Source organism: Drosophila hydei, unplaced genomic scaffold (genome assembly GCF_003285905.1).
Source record: "Drosophila hydei strain 15085-1641.00,03,60 unplaced genomic scaffold, DhydRS2 tig00008148-arrow-arrow-pilon, whole genome shotgun sequence".
Classification (NCBI taxonomy): domain Eukaryota; kingdom Metazoa; phylum Arthropoda; class Insecta; order Diptera; family Drosophilidae; genus Drosophila; species Drosophila hydei.
In genome coordinates, this window is record NW_022045852.1 from 667,388 (window position 1) to 690,174 (window position 22,787).

Sequence of the window (22,787 nt, forward strand, 5' to 3'; positions counted from 1 at the left end):
TCTGTGTGTGTTTCGCTCTGGCTTGAATCATAATTTATTAACACTCACTCTTAAGGCTTCGTGCAAAATTCATGATTTTCGCAATTGTTGTTGATGATGGTTTTTATCGTTGTGCTGCCGTTGTTGTTGTTTACTGTGTGTGCATAATTAACTGTAGTTATTGTTGTATGTTTACCTCTTTTTTTCCCTTGTTTTCCATTCGAGTGTGGTTAGGTTTCATCTTTTGTTTCTCGCCTTGTAAACCAAGTGGTGTGGGGGGGCATGGTCTTTGGATTGTTGCTTAATAAATTGTGTTTTCTTTCTTTGTTTTATTAGTTTTAAATAAATACGATAACTTTATTAATAGTCTTCCATTGTTTCATCTGACGCCGTTGCTTTTGCGTCACTTAAACAAAATAACAAAAATCGCGACAAACATTTTCCCTCCATGCGACGCAACTAATCTACACTTAAGTCTATTAAAAAAAAAAAAAAATAATTCCTTACTTAAGAATTTAGTACTAAGTATGTACTTAGTATTTAGTATAAACGCTTAGTGCGCCCTATCCATACATACATTTATTATATATATCTTTGTTTATATGTAAAGGGAACTATTTACAGTTCTTATGGATATTAGTTAAAAGTAAAAAAAAAAAAAGTTAAATTATTTATTTGATATTTGAATATATTCAGATGACTCCTTCATCGTGCTAACTTTTCGAGGCAAGAGAAAAACAGAAAGACGAAGAAGAAGAGAAGTTTAATCATACACGCACGAATTTCATTTTGGTTTTCAGTTCAGTTCTATGTGCAGAAAGGCGCGTGTTCTTTGGAGTGGCGCTGCCATCAGATCGGGTCAATAGGGACGCCAGACTTGCGTCATGTCGCCGACGTCCTCTTCGCGAGCCGCCTCATTGCTGACATCGTTTTGATGCTGCTGCTGCTGCTGGTGGTGCTGTTGCTGTTGCTGTTGCTGCTGCTGTTGCTGTGCCTCCAGTTGCCGCTGCGCCTCGTGTTGCTGCTGCTGCTGCTGATGATGATGATGATGCAAATGATAGTTGTTTTGGCTGGCACCCTCGGCCGCCTGCTCGGCAATGGCCACGGCCGCCTGCTGATCCTGCTCCCCCAGGGAAACACCGCCACTGAGGCCAGCACCCAAGCCAATCTCGATGCTAGATCGATTGCTGGCTAGCGAGCTGATGGTCAGCTGTTGGTCCGTGGCCAGGTACTGTTCCAGCTTTTCGCTGCTGTGCAAATGCAGATGTATCTGGTTTTGATTGACCGTGGAGTAGAGCTGTGGATACAGCACAACTGGTGGCGGTGGTGCCGTCGCATGGCCAGCGGCTCCCCCGTATTGTGCCGCCGTCGCCGAGCAACTGCCGTATTGGTAGTTGTTGTAGCCATTCGACCAGGCCGCAGCATTGTTGTATGCAGTGGGCGTCGCTCCGTAGCTGGCGTTGAGGGTTTCCAGGTCTGACTTGGAGCTGGTGCCACAATAGCCGCTGGCCGCGGCCGTCTGATACGGATCGGCGGAGAAGCCATGCATCTCGGGAAGCACCGTCGATATATGATAGTTGGCCGCGTCCAGCGTGGTTGTATCATAGCCGCTCATAGCGCTGCTATAGTGGTTCATGGCCGATGCCGTGGCCACTGGCACAGGCACCGGTGCAGCTGCCGGCGGCGGCGGTGGCGGCGGCAGAGCCACCTGATGTTGCAGGTGGTGCGCGTGATGGTGATGCGCCGCGTGGCTATGCGTATGCGAGTGCGAGTGCGAGTGCGAGTGGGTGTGACTGTGGTGGGCATGATGATAGGGCACACCCACGCCGACGCCCACCGGATAGGCGACATTAGCCCCGGAGCTGGCTGAGCCTGTCCATTCAGCTGCCCCTATCAGATCGGTTTCTGCAAGAGAAATAGTTGGTTAAGCAAAGTCAGTTTCGCAAAATTATTAGAGAACCCCTTCGAGTGGGTATGCCGTCTCCATTCGATCCCCATGCCCCAACGCACAGCTGCACTTGTCACAAACATGCGTGGGCGTGGCTGGCGACAGGCGGAATGGATAATTGAAAAATAATTTCATATACGTCGACGCGACCCACGTGTGTGCACGTCCCTCACCCCTAGCGACATGGCCAAGGGGTTAACAAATTGGCAGAGCAAAAGAAAATTCCAAGGCATGCCCCAGGCAACTACGACAAAAACGGCGGGACGTCGCCACCCCTGCTCCTGCCTCAGTCCCTGCCCCTGCCCCAGCCCCTGCCCCTGCCCCTGCCCCTACTTCCGCCCCATCAGTGATATTTGACACAACGTCGCGCGCATATTTTGATTAATTACGTAAGCCAGCGGGCCCAGCAAAAGGAAATGAAACAGAACTTAAAGTAACGCACAGCCACGCTACGAGGCTGGGCCAAAAATGCCTTTTAATTAATCAAATTCATTAGAAGCGCAGCTCAGGTTCATGAGCGCTAAATCAACTATACGAATTATTACCTGCCTAATCTACTAATACACAGAAAGCAAATAATTATTCTAATTACACCTAAGAGCAACAAATTCCTGATGCCCTCGCTCAAACTTTGCCAGAGCCTCCGCCTTAACCCCGTTGCAGCTTCGCTAAGATAGTCAAATTTATCTCAATATGAGACAAGGTATTATGATCAAGGAGCTTGCAGCTTAGTCTGATGCAAACTGTATTTATTGTGCATACTCTAACTTCCTCATAGCCCGACTAGAACTCTGCTATTGCCCACTCCTAAAGGCGCTGCACTTGACTGACCTAAGCCATACTTACTGAGTGTCCTTCAAGCCCAAGGCTGTAATACACATGGCAATGGTTTGATTGATGCAACAAGCTGGAGGCATAAGAGTCAAAGAGGATATACTGCTCCCCTTTTAAATGGGCTACGGTCAGATGAGTTCGATCATATATCTTGTAGGTCGAGCTATGAAAAAGTTCAACTGCAAAACTGATTGATCCTTGCTCTTAAAATGATGCGAATACGGCAAAAGATACAGTTGTGCCATGCCTTCTATATATACATATATTTCAAGTTCCAAGGGAAGCTAGAAATTGTAATTGACCAGGCTGCATATTGGCCTATTACAAAATAATTCAAGCTCTAGAACCTGACGACACACACGAGGCATGTCTATTCTAAATTTCAAGTGAGATGCGCTTTGTGAACAAATCCAAACATATATGGCTGTATATATAGTGAATCTGTACATATTGTGAGAGTCATGATGATATAATGATATGATGGAAATTTGTTTGATTTTAGCTCATGAATCACTCTATAATTCTCTACTTTTTCGCTTTAGTTGAGTGAAAATTGCATAATTAAATTAATTTTGATATGAATAGTTTATGCGTTAATGAAATGAATTTGATGAATAATTGATTTGCGCAATTTGACTTGATTTCAGCCGTTTGACCTGTTGAAAGGCCACTCGCATTCTTGGGCCCATTTGCAATTCGCATGCAATCTTCATGTCAAACCCGTTTCTGACTTCTGTACAGTTAATGTGTGTATTAGCTTAACAGCAGCGGGGGGCGGGGGGTGGTATGGCTGAGAAAATTGCATACGGGCAACTTTTCACCCGGCACTTATCACATTTTATTGTTTCAATTAAGGCGCAAATTGCATTGCAGGAACAACAGCCGAAGCAATCAGGGGCCCAGCCCCCTACCGCAACAACTCGTCGGGGATGCAATGAAGCGCGACTGTCTGGGGCGAATAACGAATAATGACTTTGGCTAAGGACCAGGTTCCCTAACCCAGGCCTCTCGGCACGTGCACAAAGCTAATACCAGCCGGCAAGCGGCAGGGTGAGTGAAGACATTACACGCTATTTGCCCTTTGGTTAGAGCCTCCATTAATGTCACTTGCATTGCATATAATTGTAGGCTTCGTTGCGTATACGCAATACCAATTTCATTGGCATTCTAACTAACTGATAGCCACATATAGCCTTAAATATAATATAATAATAGAATATATATATATATATATATAATATCATAGAAGTATAAGCATATAGCAAGTGAAAATTATATAAATCTTGATTCTAAAATTATTCATTTTTAATAATTCAAAAGTAAATTAAATTCGATTTTATTTAAACATATTTATATTAAGAGCTTATTACTCGGTTTTTAGTCTTTCAGTGTTCAGGCCTTAAAATTGTACATTAATTTTTGAATCTAAAGGATGTTGAGTCTTTTAGTTTTTTTCCTAACAGATTTAAAATTATTCATAGCATCAATTAGATTAACTACAATATAAGTCCATGATGTATATATATGTATATGAATTTAGAAACTATTGAGCAATAATCATAGGATTCGCATTGGATGAAATGCACTAGTCAAGACTTAGACTATGTCTTGGCAAATGACTTTGAAGCGATGCAACCGAATCTCAAACAAATTATGTCAGACTTTTGATACCTTCTAATCTATATACATATATGTCTATATAAATATATATTCTGTCATCCGAAACAAATCACAGCAGTAACTGAAAGACGATATCTCAAAAGGCACATAGATTTTTCTTAAAGATTTCCAAATGTTTTCGAAAAATGTATAATTTATTTTTATTATTTATTTTTTATAATAATTTTTTTATATTCATTTATTTTTATTATTTATTATTTTCAGAGACTTCAGATTGAAGTCTATAAAAACGTATGGCCTTAAACTTGTTTACTAATTAAAATTAGTTTCTGCTCTATAGAAGTTTCTTTTGAGGAATTCTTCGATAGGATTTTCCTCTCACTTCTTTAATTATTGCAAACATCTTAAAGTTTCAGTTGTTCGTAGCACACATTGGGCATACCTAAGGCTGCTATTTACCGCGCTCACTGCTAGTATCTCCCATTATGCGTCTTTTCTCACGGGCTGACAGACCTTGCACCATGCATTAGCCTATTGCAAAGAGTCACAAGTAACATATTCCTTCGTTAGCTTTTGCACACTTTAAGTTTGAGCAATTCGTCAACGAGTAATTCATATAACTGGCCGGATATCTTCGATTTTCTTTGGCCATATTCTTCATATCCGCTTCGAGTGCAATCAAGCATAAGGAAGAGCATGAGTAAGAGGAAGAGGGAGAAGAAGAAGCGACTCGACTAGCTGATTATAAAACCACAGTTGGTCAATAATCGCCGTCAGCAGGGCATTGGGCAGCAGTTGAAGCTCTGGCCCAGGGCTCGAGCTCGTTCTCGGGCTCGGGCTCGGGCTCGGATTGGCAGCGACCCCGTTTCAGGTTCTCACAGCTTTCGTTTGTCAGCGCCATCTTGTAGCTCATTAAGGAGCAGAGCAGAGCAGAGCAGAGCTTCCAGACACGAAATACAAGTGCAGAGCTACCAGCTACCAGCTACCAGCTACCCGCCAGGTGGTGGCTAAGTGCCATTGCTGTTAATTAAAGTGGCTCCACGGCAGCCACTGCTTAGTCTCCTCTTCGGGCTTGCAAAATGGCGGCTGGCAAAAGAGCAAAAAGAAAAACAAAACAAAAAAAAAACAACAAAGTAGCAGCAACTTTGCAGTGCAACGTTGTTGTAAACAGCAAACGGCACGAAACGGAAGTGAGTTTGCGGTTTGGGTTCGGGCTTGGGTTTGTGTTTGGGTTTTGGTGGCGGACCAACTTGGCCACAGTTGGCGTTTTATGGGCCAAAAAGATTTCATTTCAAAGTGCGATGGTTGACATTTTTGTTGTTTTTGCACGCGTTGTTGCTGTTGCAGTTGTAGTTGCTTTTTTTGCCTTTACTGTTACCCAGCACAATACACTGCACGCATTTCTGGATGTGCATCTTACAGTTTGCATTTTGCAGTTCGCAGTTTTCAGTTCGCAATTTGCATTTTAATGTTGGATGTTGTTGGCGTTGGCATAGCCAACAGCTGCGCAACCGCATTTGGATTGATTTGTGGCTTGGGCACACAGACTCAGTAAAAACAAAAAAACGCTCCAAATAAGTGCCAAACTCCCGCTGCCGGCCGCTCGACCCATCCATCTGGAAATCCCAACAGTTGTGCATTAACATACTCCACGCATTGTGCCAGCCGCACGAACACAGCAATGCCAAGCATGAAGCAATTGTTTTTAACTAAATAAAATTAATACACATTAAATTATATATATTTAAAATGTATTTGGATGTGCGGGAGCTCCCAGTCTAGAAGTTCTAGGAGTCTAGAAGTCTAGAGCTATTATCAAGAAAGCTATCTATATACATATACATATACATATGTATTTATAATATATACATATGTACTCTCTGGAATGTTTCACAGTTTGTATGACTCTTGGCAAAGTTAAGCTGTTACGAGTTCTACAATGATCGCGTATTAGAATAAAATATATAGGGTATGTTCAAGGAGTATTGCAAGTGCTGACTCTCCGTGAGTTACGTATATTTGATTTTCAATTTTCGATTTGTCACTCACTTATACCGATAGCTGGACATGTTTTAACTTCATCTCAACAACAACTTCTTCTCGACAACACAATTATTGCCCAGACTAAGCTTATTCTCATTCCCGAAACTGAAGAGGCACATATAAGGACGATGATAGGATTGAGAAGAGTTAAGCGTCATCAAAGGAGCAGCTGAGCAAGACACCAAAAAGAGCTTTCTAAAATGAAGTCTAAGCCTTTAAAAATGTTTGAACAGGGTATATTTGTCTTCTGCAAAGTGAGAGAGAGAGAAAAAGCAGCAGCTAGAGGCTTGGCATAATCCTATCTTGCTCCTTCAACCATCACTTGAAGACTGCTAAAATTACACATTCTCAATTTACAACATAATTTTGTGTGTCGACCTCACAGAGTACGAATATTTTCGATACTGAATAAATGCTCCCTCTCCTCACAAAACTTAATAGAAGAGATTGTTCTTAAAAGTATTTTGATGCGCTGAGAAACATAACACAACATAACCTAATCAAAAAAGGCTTTCCATAATGGAGAGGCTGCATATATATGTAAATATATATGACTATGTGTGCGCGTGTATTGAAAAGGGTTATACAAAAGGAGCGGCTTTTATGCAGCGTACAGGGTATCTACTAGTAAGGCACTCTAGGCTTAAGAGCTCTTAGTCGTTCGCGAAGTGAAGCGAAAGTTTGATAAATTAATTACTGGTCAGATCTTCTATATGTTACACGATCGCGCCCCTTTAGGGGGCGTGACAAATCGAAATGGCAGCTATGTACCTTTCTGTAGACAGCTTGTTATCCACGTCAACTGTGGGCGTGGCAAATCTAAAAAACTGTGCAACAACGTTCTAAAGTTTCTCAGTTAAGATCGTCAAATTCCAGGGGGAAGCCCAAATGGGTCTATAAACTATGTGGAGAATCGGAAAATATTGACTTTTGAATGCATTTTAACTGTGCTTGAACAGTGAACGATTGCAATCGTTTAACAAATATAACTGACACAGACATATATATATATATATATATACATATTGTGATAGGTCCTATTCGTTCGATATAGATACTAAGGCCACTTTGATTCGTTATAATTAATCATTTTTCGTTGCCAATAAATTCGCAATTGGTTTCGTGGAATTTCCCAATGATTTCCGCTAACACAAAAAACACTCAACGATTTTAGCCAAGTTATTATTATGCGTAAATTAACAATTTAAGCGCCACATTAAAATATTAATGGGTTAGCTTTTTAACAGTAACAAAAGCCAGAATATATATACTATATAAATTTTTAAATATATATTTATATAGATATTTATGTTTGTGTGTGTGTGTATACCTAGAGTATATAACAACCACACGAAACGTTGCCCAAACACGCGCTGTGGGATTTTTAGTCTACGTTTGGGGCATTTCCGGTTTTGGCTTATTTTAGCAAGCAAACATAACGAAATCGATTGCACTGCCAAATGCCCCACGATTGTTGCTGTTGTTGTGGTAGTGTTTATTGTTGTTATTTTGGACAATTAAGAGACGACGCAGACGACGACGGCGACGATGATATCGATGTGTCACTTTATTCGCATCGTACATACATATTTATTGTAATTGGGCAGTTCGATGAGCCGCGTCTCGGCTCGAATCTCTTTTGGTGGCACACAAAATGCAAAAAAATTCATAAATTAATTAGCATAAGCAACACTTAGTCGCCGTATCAGAGTTTCTGTTTCACATTCGTCTAGGTTCAAACTAGCCCTGACTCATAACACAATGACTCAGCTCCCCATACCCATAACCAGTGCCGGTCCAGTCCCCAACTCACAGCTCACAGCTCCCAGTCTCCAAGTCAGTTGCTCAACTTCTGTTAAATAGCAATAATTTTGCCTCTTTTTAAGTTGTTGCGGCTCTGGAATTAGCGTATATTTACATACCCTGTACGCTCTGATCTATAACATCTTCACACACACACACGCACACACACATACTATACATATACATGTGTTTATGTATGTGCATGGCACAGGCCTAAGCTTGATTTAGTTCGCAACATTTTTGACGGCTTGCCTTTGTCTAAATACCCTGTACATATATCAACATCATTAACGGATGCCTATTTCTCTGCCTGCCTCTTTCTTTGTTCCAGTTCCAGGTACTTCATAAACGAATCTTAGTCTCTGCTATATAAAGAGAAGATTCAATTCAGTGAGACTTCTCGATAACCAATGCGTTTTCGTGGTATCAATAAGCATTTGTATCGATATCTTACGAAAAGCATTTTATTGTGGTTCGTAAAGGCTAGTTGATATAGTTGGTGTGTTATATTCTTGATAGTCATAAGTGGGCCAGCTTGGCTATAGAACCATTAAGCCGTTTTAAAAAGTCCGATAATGTCGATCAATATAATATACCTATATGCTAGTTTCTGAACTAACTCGAACCAGATAATTAGTTGATCGTATATGTGGTTTACTTCTAGTAATCGATAACATTTTGCGTGATATCGATAATTGGGTATATCGACCAAACATTGGAGTTTCACGTGCTGGCACAGAATGCGCTAATCGAGTTAATTCCCAAACATATCTATACAGTTTGTTACTTCAAGATATCGATAATATCGCTGATATCGATAAATCAAAGGCACTAAGATCTGGCAGCTAGCTTCGTACTGAGCACAAGGTATCTGAACAGTTAGTGACGCGCGATTAAAAACATTTGGCACGGACAAACCTGGGTAATATTTGCCCGTGTCTCGCGAGTACTATTATAACATAGTTATATGTTGGGAAGGCATGGCCAGGCGAGGCCCCATGGCGACAATGATCGACATCAACGGGGTTGAACTATTTTTAAGTTTCGTGGAAGAAAATAAATAAATTAACGGCATTATGTTAAGAGATAAGTAATAAATACTAAAAATAAATCGAGACTGAGACTGCGACCGAGACCGGCCGTTCATTAACTCAATTAAAACGTTTAGGCCGCCTGGTGCCAGTCGAGTCGACCAAGTTCTTGACCATCTAATAAAGGTGCACGCTCACGCACATACGCGCACTCACACAGACACACACGGGCACACGTGTATTGTCACGGAAGCAAATGCAGGCAGCATTAAGACTCGTTACGTTCATTAAAAAGATGCTCGCTGAGAGTGGAAATTTGTCGGCGAGTGGGTCAGCCCCTTCGGTATATGTATCTTACCTTGAATTTGTGGCGCATTAGGCTTGTAGCCCTGGCAATCCGAATTTATTGTACTATTTGATGATGAGTAATTGCTGCCCAATTGCTGGGCAATGCTCGCGTTTGTGGTCAGCGCGTTGCCAGCCGATGCAACCGACACCGCAGCAGCCGCCGCTGCCGTTGTTGCAGCCGCAACCTTTGCCGAGTGTCGCAGCGTTTCCAGTTCGTGAAATGTTTTTGGAAAACCGTCGATAAACGGTCGCTGGCCCAGGCCGAGGGCACGATACTGCGGACCGCCGGGCGGACCTGCAAAACAGTCCATATATGGCATAATAATTTGTTTGTATTTAATCTATGTTCATGCAGATATATACAGAGGTATTTTAAAGTAAAGAATAATTTATTACTACGAGAGATTCTTTTACGATTCGTGTGATCGCACTTGTCCTTAATGACTTAATGACAACATTACGGGTCAAGTTAAGCTAAAACCAGATAAGATATAGCTGGAAAACATCTCAAGTCGATATGGTATGTAGGGAAGTAATCTTGTAGTATATAGTATGATAATCTGTAGTAGCGTATACCCTAAATACACTGTATTCGTTGGAACCTAAGGAAGTAATCATGGTCGTACTATTAAAGTATATATATGGAGTCTGTTTGATCAGATTCAATACCCGAATCAATCTTGAATGAGTTGAGATTTGCTACAGCTCATAAAATTTAAACAACTTTACTATATATTTAATAACCTAATAATTAAATTAAGAGAAATAGCGGACCTAAAAGAGTTTTTTAAACTTTTTCGATTGCTATTCATTATTAAAGTGAAAATTTTGCAGAGTATATAAAAGTCGATTAGCTTTGCATTGATGCATTCTTCTTGAAACACTAGTGAATAACTTCTCAGCCTACCCTCGTTAGTTCGTTCGTACGTAATTAACTCAGACTCAAGGTAAAGCCGCAGCATATTTTATAATGCATATACTTAAGTTAACTCGTATGTAGAGTACGTATTGCCAGTGAAGACCTAAAAATGCATTAACAAAAAACAAAAACACAAAAAAATTAATATTAAAATAAGAAAAAAATTAATTCATACTCGTATATGCATTACACAAACTAAAGAGTGAGAGGGAGCGAGAGAAAAAAACACACTCAATACGACATCGTTGCCGCCTTTGCAAAAAAGTTTTTCTTTGAAAACCGCAATTTTTTCAGAAACCGTAGGAAGCAATGCAGCTCAGCTCAGTTCAGTTCAGTTCAGTTGAGTTGAGTTCAGTTCAGTTGACTTGAGTTGAGATATACGTCTATCTGTCTGTCCATCTGTGCTGGCAAGCCGGCTGCACTTTTCAAACACCTTACCCCAAAAACAAAAGCAAAAAAAAAGGTCCGCCAAACAAAATGGCGGAACTCTGTTTACAAGATCTCGCATTGCGAGCAATTTTCAAGTCAAAATCTGACGCAAATATTTTGACGGCAACAGCCGGCAGAAGACGGGCGGCAGCAGGTAGACTTTGTTGCTTCTTGTTCCACGAGGATTATGAGTGATTAGCATTGTGTGCAATTGACCGATATGGCTTAAGCTATTTACACCAATTAGACACTTGCCTAATGCGGCCTGTAGCTAATGCTAACCTAAAACCCAGCGTGTGACTGGAGCCCTTCTCGCCTTTGTCTTCAGCTTGAATCCGTGTTACTTACTTGTCTTCGAGCGCGGCTCCCTTGGACCGTCAACGGTCACTTTGATGGCTTTGGCATAGGTGGCAACTTGTGGCGGGCTCGTTGCAACGGTAATTGTTAGCGTAAAGCTCTTTCCTGTAACAATGAGAAGGAGAAAAGAAAAACATTGGCATTAAAAGTCATATATTGATTTATGAGACAGCTAATTGGCTACCGAATCAATTTCCAGCTCCTCCCCAAAATGTATTTAGAATTGTCTTCCCGACTACCCTGAACGCACTGAAAGTTCTGGCGAATATCAACTGCGTTTGCCATAGTTAAGCAACTGCGAGTTTCGATAATCTTTTGAAAGAGTTTAACCCCCAAGAGTTAATGTGATCGGATTGTATATAGCCTATAGCTTAAGCAGTAGATATCTGAGTTTGCCTTTGAATATGTGCCTATGCAAAAGATCATTTTGATGCTAGTCTTAAGTATAAGTCCAGATGCGCAGATGCTCATCCATACCAAAAATCAAATTCATATAAATCTATAGTTGCCCAAAAGTTAGCGCAGTTTCCGAATGCTGACTTCATCTTTTGTTTCGCCTAAATTCCAGAATATCAACAACATTTGAAAATGTCAAGTCTTGCTCTTGTTAGCCTATGCTATTTAATATTATTATGTATATATACATATATATATGTAAAGCTTTACCTTTAGCATAACTAATATCTACATCATATAAATATCATGCTATACTTCAAAGGATTATCTCAGCATATCTCTGTTTTCAAAATTATTATCATGTCATTTTGATCACTGACATAAATCTATATCGATTTCAATATAACTATATATATTTTGGTACAGCTCTTATGAATATTTTAGTCTTTACTTTGACATGAAAGTACTTTAATAGATACCTTTATCCAAATCGTGATCGATTACTATATTTATATCTAATCATCTTAATACAGCAAATCTGTTTATAATTTTGTATCTATATATCTGTGTTGAGCTCTTTCTCTTAATTGACATATATATCTACATATACTACATATTATTATAAAAGGGTATATCAGCATCGGATTTCTTATCGGATTTTTTATTGGATTTAGGCGAATTCTTTTTTTTTCAGTGTGACGCAATTTGTTTGAGCTCGACATAAATTTTGTTGATCCTTCCTTGATGGCCACCTTCAAGCGATTGTCCCGCACCGCATTTATGGCAAAAAACAACAACAAAAACAACGTGAACAGAAAACGCCATAAAATTGTTGAAACCTGTCGGCTGGGTGCGCGAAACGGGGCAACATTGTGCTCTTTGAATGGGCTTGACCATGTTTACACTATTTATGGTCGAAGCGGGTGCCACAACGCGTCGCATCGTCTGGTCTAATGGTGAGTGCTGCACTCTGCTGAATGCTGAATGGTGATAAGTTTATCGATTTGCCAACCGCAGTCTGTAATCGATTATCGGGTGAGGGAGTCTGTTCGACTTTCGACTGACTATTGCATACGCATCAATTGTCGCTTCTGCTGCACGCTCTGTCTGCCGCTTTAATAAATGCATTACCGCCATTTTTATGCCCTATACCCTTTTGAAAATTTACAAACAGGGTATATTAGTATTCTTCTCATGTATGCAGCAGCACCTGGATTGCAAAGCGACAAGTTGAGCCAAGTCGTTATCGGGCCGTAGTTATACTTTCCTATTTACTCCCATGTATAGCACATGTTAATCGCCTTTCTTTCGATAACTTATCTTATTTGCTTATCACACTTTTAAGTCTTCATTGCTGCTCTGTCAGGCTAGAGGGTATCTCATAGTCAGGCACTTCCAATGCTGACTGGCTGCTGTAGTTGTTATTGTTGTTGTCGGCGGTTAATGAACAGATACTTGTAGGGAGCGGCGGGAGGAGGCCGTGGGCAGAAAGCCGCACAGGTAGCCAGTTTATGCACACATTCATACTATATATTAAATACCCACTAAAGCAACATTGTTTTTACTTTGTAGCTGCATAGCCAACAGCAACGGAGAGAGGGAGAGAGAGATTCGAATTTGGGACCATAGACAGAACCGAAATCAATCCTTCCTGGCAACCGCAAAACCTCAGTCGCAACCATGGCAATAGCCCCCGCCTGCGATGGAGCCAGTGCAGGAGCATTCATCCTGCACCTACGCATCAGCAGCATTGCAATTGAGATCGCAAGAAGACCGGGTAGAGGCTGGCAGTGGTCGTGGTAGAGGTAGTGTGTGGTGCACTTGGACAACTCGACCAAATGACATTTAATTACGGACAGTTCGGCCAACGGGTCTGTCAAAGCTAAGGGATCTTTGAGTTCGTTAACCTAGCTCAGTTTATTTGTGCAACTATTCATATATGCCCCATAAATTGTGCTCATCAGTTAGAAAGCGTTTGTCCTCGACCAGTCGAACTCTCCACTCTGCAATCTCCAATCTCGACTCCCTGTCAATTAGATGTATTGGCGTGCTACGTGGTCGTTGACGTTGGCTTCAAATGTCTTCATTAGCTCGAGTTGAGCTTGCGTTTGAAAGTCAAATCTATCGCAATAAGAAGTCAAATTAATCAAACTGCTCCAAAAAAGAAACAAAAACCAAAAAACATAATGACACGAAAATCAAAAAAAAAAAAACATAAAATTCAAAGTGAATACCAAAACTTTTAAAGAGACTCCTAGACATTTTGGTTTTACTTACTCTTTGGCAGTCATTATTCAATGGAGCACACCGAGGCATTTGTATTACCTGGCACAGGTTGAGAGCAGGAGGCAGAGTTGAGTTCAGTTGAGTTGAGCTCTGGCTTGGGGTAACTGGAGCAGTGAAGCCAAAGCAATCAGCCTCCACTCAACGAGAGAACACGCGTCTGCCTTTTGTTGTACAGATAAAATATAGCACTACTTATGACCACTAAAGACCTCATGTAAATGATAATACATAATAATAATTATAATGATAGAAATAATAATGAGCAGCAACTCAACTCAACTCAACTCTACTCTCTCAGCGTCGATCGTAAGGAAAACAAAGCATGCAACCTAAATGAGTTATCAACTTCAGCCGTAACTGAACAATGGCCAAGCAAACGCATCAGAGCCACGTTTCTAGCGATTGGTAACGACGATCAATTTGAAAATAGAGCTCACTCTAGCCATACATATGTCTGACAATCATCTCTAGACTATGCTAATCTGAGTACTCGAATAAGTTCTATAGGCTTCCATCTATTTCCAACTACTATTTGGCTATCTCACACATCTAATCAATTTGCTTTGAGCTCGATTTCTCGTTTACTTAGTGAAAAGTGTATATTGGTTTTCTGCTCCAACTTCTAAACATATATACCTCATTATCGCTCGATCTACAAAAGGCTTCAACCGTAAATTTTCTAGCTGTTAATTTTCTAAAGACGCGCAGCTATCAGACCTTGTTAATGTGTCACTTTATTACACTGGCTTAGACTATAATATGAGCTCCTAGCGATAATAGAGGAAGATATTATAGCTTTTAAACTAAACACTTAACGCATAGGCATACCTATAGCTGTTTACATGTTTTGGGTCAATCTGTAGAGAAGGGTAAGGGTAACGAGGTTTTGCAATTCTAGCTCAAAAACCATGAGAGATTCTGTTTTATCCGATTTGCCATATATATATATATATATTTATATATTTTATATATATAGAACAGCGGTTTATACTCCTTTCAATGCGTGAACGAGAATGGTGTTTCGGACAGGAGAAACTACACAGCAAATGGCATCAAGGAAAGCAAGAGTCAAAAAGATGGAAATACTTTTGGTAAGCTTTAAGTTTCGTAGACTTATTAAGTCAATTATGTAGAATGGAGGCGGTGGTGGTGGTGGTGGCGGCAGACGTTGCAGGCATCACAGCTTCATTGCTCCTGTTTTTACCTTTTTCATATTAATTAAGGCAACACAGATGAAACTTGTGCGACTTATGAGTCGCTGCGGCGCGTGTCACTCATTTGCCGTTTGTTAATCCTTTTGGCTGTTTGTCCTTTGATATTAGATTAGGTCAGCTCGAGATGGCCAGTCAGATAGGCGGTCTAATAAAGCCCAAAAACAATTGCCAGATTGCGATCAAGTCGTTGTCCAAATATTGAAAAGTATTTAAAGGGAGGGCATTAAAAATAAATATATGAAAAAAAATAAATCTATGACGCGTGACAATGTCAGGCTTGTCCAAAAAAGGCAGATGTATTTAAAAAAAATCAGATATATATATATATATATAAATATATATTTACATATACACACTGAATGTTGTTTGTTTGCTGGTCGAAATGAGCTTTGTCATTTAATCAGAAAACACCGCATGATGTCCTGGCTCGCAATTTACATAGCTCTCTCTCTCTCCCTCTCTCTGCTTTCTCTTTTTGCTAGCCATGGGGACGTGGGCGTTGGGCGTTGGGCATTGGGCGTTGAGCGATGGGTTCGACTATTAAATGAACGACACTGGGGCTGTCGTTGACAATTTGGTCAGCGCTTATATTCTTACATCATTAGCTTGTTATTTGCATGCCTGTTGCCCGTCGTTGTCGTTGTCGTTGTCGTTGTCGTTGCCGTTGTTCGGCTGTTGTGGCAGTAATTATTAGCTGCCCCTTGCGGCACGAGCCGTCAATTGGCAGGCATGCACGCTGCCTGGCCTGGTCGTCTGGCCGGCAGGCCGGCAGGCAACAGTTGCAGCTAATTAGCCAACTGCTGCTGCTGCTGCTGCTGCTGCCGCTGCAAAACTCTATGCAATGGGACTGAAGTACCAGCTCATGACCATATCCCTATATATTATAATGGTGGGTTCAAATCGATTATAACATTGCGTGACGCCCAGAAAACAGCTTCAGCTCAGCTCAGCTCGGCTCAGCAAGGTTCAAGGTATTCATGTGAGCTGCCGACTGCAGCCAAATTCGCGAACTGTCGACCCGAGTTGTTGCATGTTGCCCCGGGGCCAGCGCAAAGTGCAGCAACAGCAACAGCAGCAGCAGCAGCAGCCTAATGTGACGACTGCTGGACATTGATCCTGGCTGCGTGTTAGGGCCCATTCACAATAATCACACAAATGAAACTAAAGTAAAAAGCGCATTGGCCAACGGATGCCCCAAACTTAACTTGTTCAATCAAAGCATTTCCGCTCCCAACAACTTCCGTTCTTTGGCCAAAATACAGATTTTTGAATAAGAAGTTTGTGAAACGTTGCCAAATGGAGCTGAGTTCTGGATTTCTCTTTTGAATCCTATTGAATTTAATGCCATAACACGAAGAAAATGTTAAAGAGAACAATTGTTAATGTGTCCGATAGAACACAAAATTTAATCTAATATATATATTTTGCGTTATATAAAAAATATATTGTTCATTTTTTATGAACAAATATTTATTCCTGTTCACGTTGTGTAAGGAGCATTTTCGTTATGTCTTGGGGTTCCCCGAATTGTCTCTAGCAAAGTGAAGCTAGAGGCTTGAAGATTGGTATACTCGAGTGTATTGCCATCCTAAGTTACTTTGAATAATGGGAATTAATATATTCTTAGCAAAGAACCAGCCAATTGGAGTTTCAAATATACTAGCGTAAACTTTGTTACATTCAAGCGAAGTCATATTCATAGCTATGTCTACGACTCTTCGATTAGGAAAAGGTGAAAGCAAAAGGCAACTCAGATCTGCTTTAATTTTGATATTAGCTTTTTGACGCACTTAAGTTCAAAATTACAACATATAAAAAATATATAAATTTAATTTGAAATTTTTCAAAAAGTATTGCAACTTTGGCAATTGCTAATATATATATATAATCATACTATTGATAAACTAAGTTAGATAAGCCTGATCATGAAAATATACCTATACAAATGGGTCTTCATATGATAACCTAAGAGAGCCTAAAATGAACTGTCGTTTTCAAGAAAATATATTCTTAGTGTGTTAGCTATAACACCTGCTAAGTTCATGTGCATTTCTATTGCTGAGTTTATTCGATTTATGTACATGTATATGCTGTATATATATATATATATAATTTGGATATTTATTCAGAATACTTTTCGAGCTTCGTCTATGGTAGACTTGGAACTCACCTCGACCACTGCGTCCCACGAAGCGCAAATCATTGAACTTGGCAACTCCGTTCTTCATCTGGGCTGTGTAGTTGCGGAGCTCGGCACAGCAGTTCTCATCATTGCCCGCCCGGATGGTCACATAGGTGCCATCGCCGACGTCCGCCAGCGCGACGACTTTAAAGGCCAGCGGCAGAGTTTTGTTCGAGCGCCAATGGGAGGGCAAGGCGGAGCAGAGGAAGTATGGATTGCTCGTACGCACTGCAATGCAAAGGTGCAAACATAAAAAACACGCTTAAAAACCCAAACAAAAATGTGTAATTCAATTTATGTATTCATTTATAATTGCTCCAAAATATGGTAAATAATTGATAGTTATTTGGCGGCTGCATTTGACCATCAATCATTTGCATCTGCATTTAGCGTTCCGCCATGGCGCTTCATAATTAATTAGTGGGGGTGGCCATGCCAAAGGCAGAGCCAGTTGCCAGTTGCCAGCTGCCAGTTGGCGACTTACTTCAATCTGGGGCAACAACTGTCAGCAGAATGTAAACCAAAGGTCACTAGGCATCTATCCAGTTGCCTAATTTCATAAAATCATTAAATTTTCAGTTCAGTTTACATTTCGGATTATTTAACATACAACAAATTTTAAGTTCAGGTAATGTAATATGCACTACTGTTTCTGTGAACTACTCAAACTTATGAATTTTTTCTTTCTCAAGTCCTGTACTGCGCATGCTCCTAAGCTTGGATGAAAAGAAACGACTATTTTTAATAAAATATAAGCTAAGCTTAGTATGCATTTCAAACAGTTTTCAAAATATTCTGTTTATCACTGTATTGCGTTGGCCATCATCAAAATTGAATACCTAATGAAACAGATTTGATATGTAGTTTGAACACAAAATCATTTACTCAAATACTTCTCTCTATTGTCTCTGACTTTTATAGTCATGTCACTTTTATAGTTATTCTAAAGCTACTAAAACTAACTCCAAGTATTGTAACACGATATGGCAGCCATATATTCTACAGAATTGCAATCCTTTCATGTTTCACAATGACAGTGTTTCTAAAACAACAGATAGACAGATATCAAACATATAATATAAGCAGCATATTGGTTTTATAGTATGAATGCCTTTATGCCTATGTCAATGTAAACCCTATTAAGAACTTTGGATTTGAACACTTGATACATATATATATATATATATATATATATATATATATATATATATATATATATATATATATAATCTATATATATATATATAATCTTTCACTAAGTTCCACACAGTGCGATTTTCTCAAGCTCTGAGATTTCATAATGGCTCATTGATATGATCGGGTATGTATGGATTTCAGTGAGAAGAATATATATATATATATATCTATATATATATATATATATATATATATAGATCGATTGACATATCATATTCCACAGTTTCATATATAAATCTGGCGAATTGGTTGACTGCTGACTTCTGCTACAGATGGAGCTATAAAGCAAATGTGCCGTCGATTTTTACAATTTTATGCTAAGAAATTATAAGAAATTAAATAATGAGCTCCTTACTCCTTTCACTCCATAAGTCTGTTTGAAAATTTAAAAACAGTCTTGCTGCAACGCACTTATTTGAGTATGCTCAGAATGAGCTTATAAAAATTATATAAAAATAACATATTTTAAGATTTTTGAGGTGTTGAAAAAGTGTTAAAACAGTGCTGTGATATGGATGCGCTCTATGTATACAGGATTTCCACTATAGGTTAGACACTATAAATCAAGGCAGGGTATCTCCTAGTCAAACACTGTTATTTATAGGGTATCTGATAGTTAAGCACTAATAAATAGAGCATTAGTATGCAGGATTTCTACTAGCTTAGGACTATCCCTTAAGGCAGAGTATCTACCAGTTATACGCTATTAGTTAAAGTGACATCTGTTGCTAAACACTGTATCTGATAGCTAAACACTGTAAATTAAAGTTAACTGTGCAGGGTATCTACCAGATAGTCACTGCTCAAGAGATGAACGAAATGGCAAACGATCTTGAAGCATTTTCGCCTCAGTTGAGCACACAAAGGAAGCAGAAGAAGAAGACGAGGACCAAAAATGCATTCAAGTTTTATATGGAAGAGTGTAATCTTTCACGAAATTCCACACAATGCGATTTTCTCAAGCTCTGAGATTTCATAGGTCATTGATACGGTCGGGTATATATGGATTTCAGTGAAATCGTCTACCAGAGACGAGCGTTAAAGGAAGAAGAAGGAGAAGAATAGGAGCAAAAAAAAAAAACGAAGTCAAGACTCGTGCGTTGATATCAATAACAATTATTGATATCAATTTACTCATCATCGCTCAGCATTGATATAGACATAAAGCCCTAAAAGTGTTCAATGTCTTTTGAACGTTATCCTGGACACGCGCTAAAGCTTGTGATGCAGAAAGTCTAAGCAAATTTAAATTTTCAATTTGGCCACCAAATAATATGTATTTATTTACATATATGACTGTTTTCTCTAATTAATAGTTATTAGTTATTTGGCTTACTTTCTTTTGCTTTGAAAATAAACATATTCACTAATTGGAATTCCAATTGGCATGTATTCAAATTGAATTTGAATAAAAATAATGGAAAGAGATGTATATATAAATGATATGATATAAATTGGGATATAATATTATTCATATTAATATTAGAGAAAAAAACCCTTTTCTGTCTATCTAATTGAATGTTATATACAGAGCTCGAAAGATCTAAACCCAGGAATTCTAAGTCACCTGCAATTGGATAGAACCCGAGTGTGTGACTGGAGTGAAGTTTGAATAATCAAAACAACAACAAAAAGTGAGTGAATAATACGATTTATGTGCTTTGTTCAATAACGGGGCAATGCCCTCTGGTATTTCTATATAAATCAAGCTTATCACAAATTGTATATATATATATATATATGTATATTTGTACATACACACGTATGTATATATGTATATATGTTCGTTTGCCGCTTACCCAATTCGCCAGGATATTCCTGTTGCCTTTCGAGCACAAATCTTTCCATCCACAACAAATCCTGGTGCACTGCATTGTTGCTGTTGTTGTTGTTGTTGCGACTATTGTTGCTGTTGTTGTTGCTGTTGTTGTTGTTGTTGTTGCTACTGTTGTTGTTGTTGATATTGATTTTATTGCCACTGCCACTGTTAGCACTGTTAGCGGTGCCATTGCTGGCGCCACCTGTTGGCGAACTGCTGCCAACACTCGCACTGCTCGACGGCAGCACCTCGCACATGATCGCAGCAGCCGCTGACCCGGCTGCAGCTGCAACAGCCGTATTGGCGCTCTTATATTCCGCTGGCGCTGACCAGCCCGTACCCGTTGGCGATGCCGATGATGTGACCATGCTGCGATTGCCGCCGTCAATGCTGTTGATGCCGCTGATGCTGCTGATGCTGACGGGCGCCACAGCTGGTATTGCTCCTGTTCCAATTGCAATTGAGCCCGTATAGTAACTGTTAAGGCTGCTGACAATTGCCGTTGTTGTTGTTGCTGCAGTCGCTGTTGCCGCCTCACTGGGCAAATGGAAATGCATTCGGCGCGGGCGTGAACAACTCAAATCCAAATTCAAATCCAAATCAAATCAACAAATTTTTTTACGGCGCCAATTTGTCGAACAACAAGTGATTTGTGCGGGTTTCTCAATTTTTCAATTTCAGTTTCTGTTGCCGTTGCTGTTATCACTGTGAATAGATATCTTAGGCGGTTCGTAAGATACAAAATGTATCTAAAGTGGCTATTGCCTTATGCCTATGCAGCAGCTGTTCGTTGTTGTTGTTATTCTATATTTTGATTAATTTAATAATCAGGCAAAACAAAAATTAGTCACAAATTAACACTTGATGACGACTGTTGTTGCTGCTGTTGTTGTTGCCGCTGCTGCTGGGATGCTTAACTCTCGATTTTCATAGCTATTGCAACGTGAAACGCACATACACAAATTCATTGCATTCATTTTCGACTACATTTTCGCACTTTTTCTTGTTGTGTTTTGTCATTTAGCAACAAAAGCAACAAGAGCATTATTTGTATCTTATTGGTTTCTTGTTGGAATCTTTTGTCATCAACAACAACAACACTGGGTTCAGCAACAACAATTTACCGTTAAAAGTAGCACACGTTTATTTTTTGTTAATGTTTATTATTATTTTGACTTTGATTTTAATACGATTAACGTGTTTATTAAGTTTTGTTTTGTTTTTTGAATTCGAGTTGAAGTTTTTGTTTGGCGCCTTTTTGTTTCTCCCAATTCATATTACAATAACAGTAATTATATATTTAATAACTCACTACACACACAACACACATACACAAATTCGTATAAAGCCATGTGCAGTTAATTTTTTGCTATTTGAATTTTTTCTCAACAAACAAAATATGTAAAAAAAAAAGAAACAGGTGCGTCCGCGTGTCGAACTAAATTGTTACTGACACCTAACGTGGCCACCAGCGGCGAGTTAACCTATAGAACAGCCGCCAGTCGAGCCGAGCACAAAATTCAGTCATCGTCAACACTAGCGTCGCGACGGCAGCAACAGTAAACAGTAACACCCTGCCGCTGCTGCTGCCGCCGTGATAAGCTGTGAACATTCATTTTTCTCTTGTTCGCTCTCTGCCTGTGTGTTGCCTGCTCTCTGCACTCGTATTCAGCAATTGCCCTCGCAACGGCTGAACTTGTGCTGACTCTCCCGCCGCTGCGTCTGCGTCGGCGTTGAATGCTAGCCAATCGGCATGCGGTGGCCTGTGCATTGTGCGCAGACCGTTATGTCTGAAACGCCTTCTGATTGGCCAAACGCTGTCTCCATGCGTGTATCTGTGTGCGTCTCTGATTGTGTTTTGTAGGTCATGGTGGTTCAGACGTGTGTTTGCTTTTTCCCTGGAGCCCATTGCCATCTGTCATTGGGTGGAGCCTGTACCTGTTTGACACAGTGCGACCAATTAGCCTCAGCCGCTCTTTGGTATGCTCTTTGCTTTTAACTTGCTTTTTTTTTATCAAGTTTTTTATATGCATCCGCCTGCTCTCTCTTTCTCTCTCTCCTGCTTGCCTCTCTCTCTCTCTCTCTCTCTCTCTTCGTTAATCTCTCTGTCTTTCTCTTAATTTCTCAGCATTGCGCTATCAGTCATTCATTTATGTTGTTTTATACTAAGTAAACAGTGCTTATGCTCGTATTTATGTTAACTTTTTTATTTTTTTTAAGCCAAAGCGATAAATGGTATTAGCCTCCAGATTACGCTGTGCGGTGTCATATGTACGCCTCACTAATGTTTACAACTAAGTATAAAACAACAATTGATGTAATAGCTATGATTTAAATACCAGCAGATCGGAATGGTATTTGCATTCGCATTGACTAATTGCT

At 39.8% G+C, this 22,787-nt stretch overlaps 1 protein-coding gene across 1 annotated transcript; it reads right to left on the reverse strand.

Moving 5' to 3' along the window:
• Positions 1-777: 777 nt before the first annotated feature.
• Positions 778-20,829, reverse strand: LOC111594248 (protein lozenge). The gene is made up of 7 exons (XM_023307460.2): positions 20,386-20,829; positions 17,378-17,617; positions 11,303-11,416; positions 9,617-9,901; positions 1,820-1,884; positions 1,136-1,741; positions 778-1,003 (listed from the first exon to the last, which is right to left on the reverse strand). Exons 1-7 carry the CDS (start codon positions 20,771-20,773, stop codon positions 839-841), a joined length of 1,863 nt encoding a protein of 620 aa, XP_023163228.2. The 5' UTR covers positions 20,774-20,829; the 3' UTR covers positions 778-838.
• Positions 20,830-22,787: the final 1,958 nt, after the last annotated feature.